General features: G+C 36.1%; 1 protein-coding gene across 2 annotated transcripts in view; it reads right to left on the reverse strand.

The window, feature by feature from the left end:
* NAV3 (neuron navigator 3) overlaps positions 1–8532 on the reverse strand; it is a 356416-nt gene that overhangs the window by 78291 nt on the left and 269593 nt on the right. For both annotated transcript variants that reach the window (XM_035002085.1, XM_035002084.1), the window contains exons 17-18: positions 4307–4348; positions 2740–2900 (exon numbers count right to left, since the gene is read on the reverse strand). In XM_035002085.1, the coding sequence (XP_034857976.1) occupies positions 2740–2900; positions 4307–4348 (203 nt within the window). The remainder of the gene's footprint in view (positions 1–2739; positions 2901–4306; positions 4349–8532) is intronic.

Below are 8532 nucleotides of genomic sequence, written 5' to 3' on the forward strand. Positions count from 1 at the left end.
ATGTATTAAGATATTTTAATAAGTAGAAAGGATAAAGAAAAAACACAGGTATTGCAATTGCTGAATGTTAGTAATAATCACTTGCTGATCACTCAGAAGAGATAATGATTAAATTGAAGACAAATGATGACCAAAGTGAACTGCAGGACAATGCTATCCATATTCAAGTTAAAAAATTCCATTTGATATATATTTTTAATTTAATAATAAAATAATCTTTAGTTATGATTACATTTTAATAGTACCCACAGTCTTGCCTAGTAAATATAAATTCAGGTGATCTGGAAATCAATAAAAAGGTGTTTTGGGTTTTTTTTTAAGATTTATTTGAGAGAGAGAGGGAGAGAGGGAGCTAGCACCTGAGTTAGGGGAGGGGCAGAGGGAAAGAGAGAGAGAATCCCAAGCAGACTCTGTGTTGAGTATAGAGCCCCATGCTCAATTTCATGAGCCCTGAGATCATGACCTGAAACGAAACCAAGAGTCTGATGCCCAACCGACTGAGTCACCCAGGCACCTCAAAATAAAAAGTTCTAAAAAAATAATTTTCATGTTTTTAAAACTGGTCATTTTTTTTCTTTAAAATAATACAGCATAGAGACCTCAGAACACCTGATTTGAAGCTATGTATGCTTATGAAATTTGGGTGGGCACATGAGAATGTGTCGACATGTATCGGAAGGTCTTTATAAGTCCCAATGGGTGCAAATGTTGAAAATGATGGTAGAGGCAGTAAGGTCAATTTGAAATCCACTGCTATTGTCTCTGATAACATAAGCCATGCTTTCCAATAAAAATGATGAGGTAGCAAGGTCTATGAGGTCTTATACTCTCTTGAGTCTTGGTACACATAAGTTAGTCCCTCCATAATAAAACCTAGGTATTTTGGATCCATTTCACAGATGAGGAAATTGACTTTGTCAAGATCAGACATAGTAAGTGGTGAGCATTTTTCTCTAAATAATAACGGAACAGATGGATTTAATCAGAATAATATAAATGAGAAAATAATGGGATAAGGATTCAATTAGTCAAATTAATGTCAAGTATTAAAAAGATTGATAAGAGACATAAGATACCTAGCAAACTCAGCATTTCAGGTGGTTTGGGTTTGTTTCAGATGTTGCATAAAATTAGAGTTTATTTCATATTCCTATGACTCTATAAAAAACATTTTCAATTTATTTTTTGAAGTGAAAATTTTAAGCTTCTTGCTATATTTTATAATTACAATTCAAAGTAAGTAAAAACTATACCATCTGTTGCCATTATGAGACAAAGAAGTCCCTCACTGTGTAGATGCAGCAGCAAAAACTTGGTGTTTGATAGGGATTCATTAGCTCATATGGAACCATGACCAAAAAAATCGTTTTCCATTGCCAAAGTTTTAATCTGTAAAGCAGGAAGAGTTACAAGAGAAGAGAAAGAGCCGTGAGTGTCCTAAAGGGTTGAAAAAATTGAAAAGTCCAAATGATTGAAGAATTTGGAAAATCGGTGAGTCCATTACTAGACAAGATAATGAGACTACTTTATATGTGATTTTATAGAACAGAAATCTATTTTTAAAAGAATTGGATCTATTAAATTAGAACTGGTATGTTTAGACTTCTTTCATTACTTTGTCACTCTTCCCTATGTTTTCTGTGACATTTATACAAATGATTTTACATTTAATACAAATGATGCTAAGCACAAAGTAACGCAATGGCTAAATCTGTCATTTTTTTTTTTTTTTCATTGCATTTACCCAAAAATGTTCACAGGGAATACTCATATTCATTTTAAGGAGAGTTTTGAAGTGGTATTCATTTTGATCACCTGTAAAGAAGTGATCTTAAGAGTCATGGAGTTACTTTTTCCTTCTTCTTAATTATTTATATTTTGTTTTTCTACAAAAGTATGATAAATTTTGCTAAGGATTTAAAAAACATTTTAGGGCGCCTCGGTGGCTCAGTTGGTTAAGCGAATGCCTTCGCCTCAGGTCATGATCCTGGAGTCCCGGGATCGAGTCCCGCATCGGGCTCCCTGCTCAGTGGAGAGCCTGCTTCTGCCTCTCTCTCTGCCTGCCTCTCTGCCTACTTGTGCTTTCTGTGTGTCAAATAAATAAATAAAATCTTTAAAAAAAAAAAAAAAACATTTTAAACAAAGGACAAGGAGAATTTTTGTTGCTTTTTTTAATAGTTTTTTTAAGAGTTTATTTATTCATTTGAGAGAGAGAGTGAGAGAGAGAGAGAGCACAAGCTGGGGGAGAGGCAGAGGGAGAGGGAGAAGCACATTCCCTGCTGAGCAGGGAACCTGAAATGGGGCCTGATCCCAGGACCCTGGGATCATGACCTGAGCCAAAGGCAGATGCTTAACCAACTGAGCCACCCAGGGACCCCTGTTTTATTGTTTTTTAAGAAGACTCTGAGAAAACCCTCTAGGCTTAAAGTCAGGTGTTCTGGGATCAATTATTGCCTCTGGCCCTTACTCACCCTTATGAGTGAAATGACCTCTCTGTGCCTCTGGATCCTAGACTATAAAATCACAACAGTAGTACCTGTGTCAAGTTGTGGTCATGAGCATAAACTGCATATCATTTGGAAAGTATTCTGTGAATGGCCAGCCATTAAACAAATAAAAGGTACTCTTAAGGTGTCTCGATCTTTTCCTTAAGTGAACACATTTATGGAGAGATCCCAGCGCTCCCGTGAGGGCAGGTGGTCAAAGGAACAAGATGAAATTGTGTTTAGAATATTTTACCCAAGTTGGAAAAGTGGTATTTTCCTGTGGTGCAAGATGACATGGCGGAAGGGGAGAGCAGAGGGGACTGGCTGCCAGCATCCTGCAGTCCTCCCGTGGAATGGGAACGCAGCCACTCCTTGCCCTCTTCTTGGTTGGCCTGCCGAGAGGATGGGGTGCATCTGCAAAACAGCACAGCTAAGACACTGAAGCACATCTATAAGGGCAAGGCAATACCAGGACAAGAAAACAATCGAGAGGAGCTTACTATTCAGACTGAACAACATTCTCAAACAGACTGAATCTAATTATAATTGCTTAGTTCTTCCAGATGATCCGACACCATCTGTGTGAATCTCACAGGGAAAAAAAAAAATAAAGGACTTTGAAAGGAAAATTATGCTTCTGTGAGATATGTAGTTGAAAATCATAAGCAATGAGCAGACAGCCAAGTTAATTGAGAAGGACTCAAAAGCACAGTGCTTGGACGGATGTGAAGAGGGTGAAAGCACAGACTAAATATGGTAGACAGTGCTAGGCCAGGAGCCAAGGGAACTGGTGTGATGGCCACAGAAAAGCATAGGAAATGGAACACAAATTGACAGATCTTTTTTTTGAAAAAAAAAAAAGGAAAACATAAAAAAAAAACCACATTTATTTGGTTAAAATGGCACTTGACATCATGTCTAGATTTTTTTAAAAAAGGAAAAAAATGGGTTCACTTTAGTGGAAAATAAATTTCTGAAACAAAATCTTGAAATGGAATAATTGCAAGCTGTTTGTTATTACTAAGGGACTGGCAAGAAAAAGGATAACAGGGAAAGACCTATTTGGCCAGTGCTCATTTTCACCAGAGTAAGTAAATTTTTAACATCAAAGAACAGTTAACTCATTAAGTTCATATGTGTTATACCTCTATTAGCAGTTCATTTTACATCCTCTCCTCAGATAAAAGTGTATAGTAAAGGAAGGCCATGGATTAAATTTTCATTTTAGTTTTTATGATGAACTAAATGATGATTTTGAGATTACTATGTTATACTAGACTAATTTGTATCTAAATTGACTAGCACTCCTGAAAAACTGAAATGAAAACTCTTGAGTGTTTACCAAAAGGATTCTTTAAAAATTCATACCTTAATTATAGTATTTGTCCTCTGATGATGAAAATATATTTTCTTTGATTCAAATTAGAGCATCCTTCAACCTTTCAACATTAACTGGCCACATCTGTAGACTATATGGGTTGAGGTTTTGCAAGCATATGCCTCCAAGATGCAAAAGTTAGGGAAGTTAATTTTATTTTAATTTATAGAAGTGAGTTCTGAAATCTACCAAAAATTGCTGCTCCCCAAATAATGATATTAGACTGGATTTAATTTACTTAGTCTTGACCTCTACTGGTATCTCTACCGGAGGCTTATCTCACCAACTCCTCAGGCCAGAGAAAATATCAGGATTAAAAGTGATGCCATCCTCAATGGCAGATACTTCATTGCAAACAAAGAAAGAAAGAGGAAGAGAGACAGCACACAAAGTTTACGTAACAACAGAGAAAGGCAGCAATTGTGCTGAAAGAAATATATACCTTAGTCCCTTTTTGGGTAGTGTATTTCTGTCAAGCTGCATGCTGTTAAAACAAAGAAAACCCCTAAGGACATAATGCAAACAAAACCTCCAAATTACACATCCAACAAAAATGGTTCTTTAAACTCCACAAAATAAAATTTTTGTAACACATATTTAATGCTTAACTTATTGGAAAAGGCCAATCAAAGGTGACCAGATGTCTATTGTTGTAACACATTTGGTGATAATTTAGTGACAGGATTATGAGCAGGTAGATTAAGTCATTTGTTGATATAATTCCCCTGTAGGTTCTATTTACCTACCGCTATGGTAGTTTTTGCTTCCCTGTGCAACTGATTAGACTTTCACTGTGATTTCAAATGCAGGAGAGTCATAGGTGGAAATCAGATAGATCTGCTCTCCCTGAGTTAAAGTGACAACCTCTAATGGGCAGAGGAGATATAAAACACCTTTTAATACTTAATTTTTGTATTCATATTATTTTTAATAAAAACAAAGGCAGGTCTATTCCATTTGCATAGAAGAGAAAAATAATATATAATAAATACCTGCTTGACACGTAACGTTTCTGGTACCATTTATTTAAATATTTAATAGAATTGAACTATGCCATCTTTTGGAAATTCGAAGTTAGGTATTTAAAAGGTTATAAGTTTTATCAGTCTCTATTTTAAAGAATTCTCAACTGGTCGTAGAAAGGGATGAAAGGATGTGTCTGGAGAAAATGAGAAGTGGCCTCTCTAAAAATAGAAGAGGGTGTCAACAGCTAAGTGGGACAAGTCTACGGTTTCTGTTATAACTTCTGGCATGTGAATAACCAAAGAATACAATTAATTTGAATTTGAAGAATGACAGCTCTCTTCCAGTAGAACCTCCAATGATCAAAAATAAATACACAGGATACGCATAATGGGGATGATATAACACAAATGCAAACACATTGACTTGAAAATTAATCACTCAAAACCAAAGCTAAAATGTTTTCTTCTATGTGTACTCCATTATTTAGCACTGCAGTAGAAAGCAACCAAAGACATTATATGACTTTATTTATTGGGAATGTCCACATAAGGTAATTACTCTGCTATGTAGACGCCAGTTCTAGTACACATTTTGACTAAATGAGGTTTTTTAATACTGTGCATAAGCAAACAAAAAGGAATCAGATTGAACAAATAGGAAAAACCTATAACTATGAACTACAGTTGTGCTAAAGCATTCATAGGGTCACCAGCCATTTTAAAGATTATCTTTTTCATGCGTGCAGATTTATTAAAGCATCGTTTGCCAAAATTATCAATTGTATAAAGTGCACATGTTTATATCACGCAGAGAATTTAATGAGAGAAAAATCAGAATACATTTAAATTTACCGATATGTTAAAACTCTAAGTAGAAATATCTGTTTGACTCCGGAAACTAATGGTTTTATACTGTAGACACTTTCCACACACCCTGAAAGGTCACACACTCTTATGCTTGCAAGGGCCAGGCAAGCAGTGGCAAGGAGGCAGAGGGGGATGTCAGGCAACAGTCTGAGGAGGTCAGGCCCTGTCTGTCTAAAGCCAACGGATGCTCTGCAGGATTGTGAAGGCAGGGTTCCTCGATCTGATATTTCCAAACAAGCCAGCAATTTGTAAAGTTGGTTACTACTTTAAATGATTTTTTTTTTTAAGATTTTATTTATTTATTTGAGAGAGAGAATGAGAGACAGAGAGCATGAGAGGGAGGAGGGTCAGAGGGAGAAGCACACTCCCTGCTGAGCAGGGAGCCCGATGTGGGACTCAATCCCGGGACTCCAGGATCATGACCTGAGCCGAAGGCAGTCGCTCAACCAACTGAGCCACCCAGGCGCCCTACTTTAGATGATTTTTAAAGTTTGGTTAGGTTACAAAAAGCAAAACAAACTAAACAAAATAACTGGGAACTGGTTATGGCTCAAGGGTCACCAATGACTTGGAGCAGCTGGAGGGAAAATTACTGAAGAACTTTTTGTGGTTATTTATTATTTCATGGCATTTTAATGAAAAAGGAATTTGAGCAAAGTTAAAATCTATTTAACTATTGATTCAATAATATTAAGATACGAATATATCGGTAAAATATTTTGAGATTGTAGACAAACGGGTAAGTCGCGAACTTATACACATCTCTATCGTATCACTTTAATTACTTTGCTTACAATACCTACACGTTAGCACACCCTCTGTCAGGTATGGCTCTTTGGTTTCCTTAGCATTCCCAACATTCCGCTGACTGCTTAATTCTAATGAAGCCCGGATTTCTGATAGGAGCTTATTTCCTCTTCAATAGATCATAAACTTTCTTGAATGTACTTAAAGGATTAGAATAAGTTGCTATTGCCTGCAATTTTGTTCCCCAGAAAGAAAAAGTACAACCTCTCATATCAAAAATTATTTTGATCCAGTAATTTCCTGGAACTAATTAATATTTATATCATATATTATACCTATGAAAGTATTTTATTTTTCACACACTTTAATATTCACCAATACATTTCACTAAGAATCAAGGGCAAAATATGCATTTATTTTAAAGTAGCCTAAGGTTTACTTTAGAAAAATTGTTTATCTGGCTATTTTTAATACTGGAACACTCCCATTTGTAAAGCCAGCCTATTTCAAAAACTGATCAACAACAAGATTTGCTTAAAGAAAAAAAGTGACTACATATTTGCCAGTGTATTTCTAAGGGAAAATGTATGTTGACTTCTGCTAAAATATAGGTAAAGTAAAATATTAACACTGTATTTGTATCTATAAAGCTCAATTTTATACTCTGGTTTGATTTGAAGATTACTTGTTACAAATAGTTACTTGTCTACTTTTCTGATTTTTTAATATCTGAAGACCAGAGAAATAGGTTGATGGCTAAATGGTCAACTTATTGCAGCCATGCTGGTGATTAAAAAAAACAGTAATTTGGAGGGTGACTTGGGTTAATAAATAATGACCTATTTGCAGTGTGGTTATGAATTGTTATTTGGATTCCTCGCATATCAGTATACAATCAAAGATACATTAAAACTATAGGTTGTTAACAGATTTTCAATAGAATTGGATTTACTTGTTAAAAGTCTTGAAAATGACATATTGAAGGTGCCCATTTACCTTAAAGTGTGGAAACTCAAATCCGAGGTGCCGTAGGAAGCCTAACTTCTGAGATAAAAACTTAAATGAAATAGTACTTACAACCAATGTTTTCGTGTATGTAGTTGGTCTTTACGTATGCTATCTATAATGACAAAACTAGAGGGGACATGGATACAAACACCTACACGTTAGTCTCTATCTCCCCAGCTGTTTGTCTTGTGTCTCCTGGCCCAGTTTTTTGTTCATGAAGAAAAATACTATTTTGTAATTAGCAGCCCACCATAAGAACTACCAAGCATAAACATTTCAGTTCAAAAATTCTTTTATCGGGGGTTGTCTCATGGGCATGGCTGTCCGTGTCCATGAGGGGGCTGGGAGGTACAGTGGGATGGAAGCGATGGTTTGCATTTCATGAAGGCAAGAGAAACGGAAGAGCAACGGGAGATTCTGGGTTGGGGACAACTACTGCAATGTGGTGAGAGTCTAGGTAAGAGCTTTAGTCGATGTTTTAAAAATGAATCTGCGAGTAAAGCTGGAAGTCTAGAGAAGAGGTGATACGTCATCCTCAGTAACAGACTGAACAAAAGCTTAGGGAACGATACCAGGCATTTTCAGTGGGCAGTGGTACTTTCACAAGTGACACAACTAAGGCATGTGGCCAGGAGCATTTTTAAAAGCTTCAGGTGTGTCAGGAAACAAATAACATTAAGTTTATCCGGGAAAAGAGGCAATTTCGGGACATTTCCCAGGGGGAAAGAGTTAGTACCAAAATACCTGAGAACGGGTTTTTGGGGTGAGAGAATCTAAAGGCATTTTGGTTAACAGTGACACTTTCAGGTAAGTATATTCGGTAAGGAATGCCTCTTTATGTTTTTCATTGTAAGTTAAAAACACACACACACACACACACACACAACTGCTTAAACCAATGGGAAACACCTTGTAATACGATTTATTTTCAAGGGCCTATTAAAAATATCACTAGTGCTATTAATTTTCTCTAAGAATTCAAATCTGACAATTGACTTTTTTTCCAATTCAACTAGGATTCCCCAGTGATCTTTTTGCTCTTTCCCTACAGAAGTGCTAATAAAGCAAACTTAACATATTG

This window comes from Mirounga leonina, unplaced genomic scaffold (genome assembly GCF_011800145.1).
Source record: "Mirounga leonina isolate KUSES-001 unplaced genomic scaffold, KU_Mleo_1.0 Mir_126, whole genome shotgun sequence".
Taxonomy (NCBI): Eukaryota; Metazoa; Chordata; class Mammalia; order Carnivora; family Phocidae; genus Mirounga; species Mirounga leonina.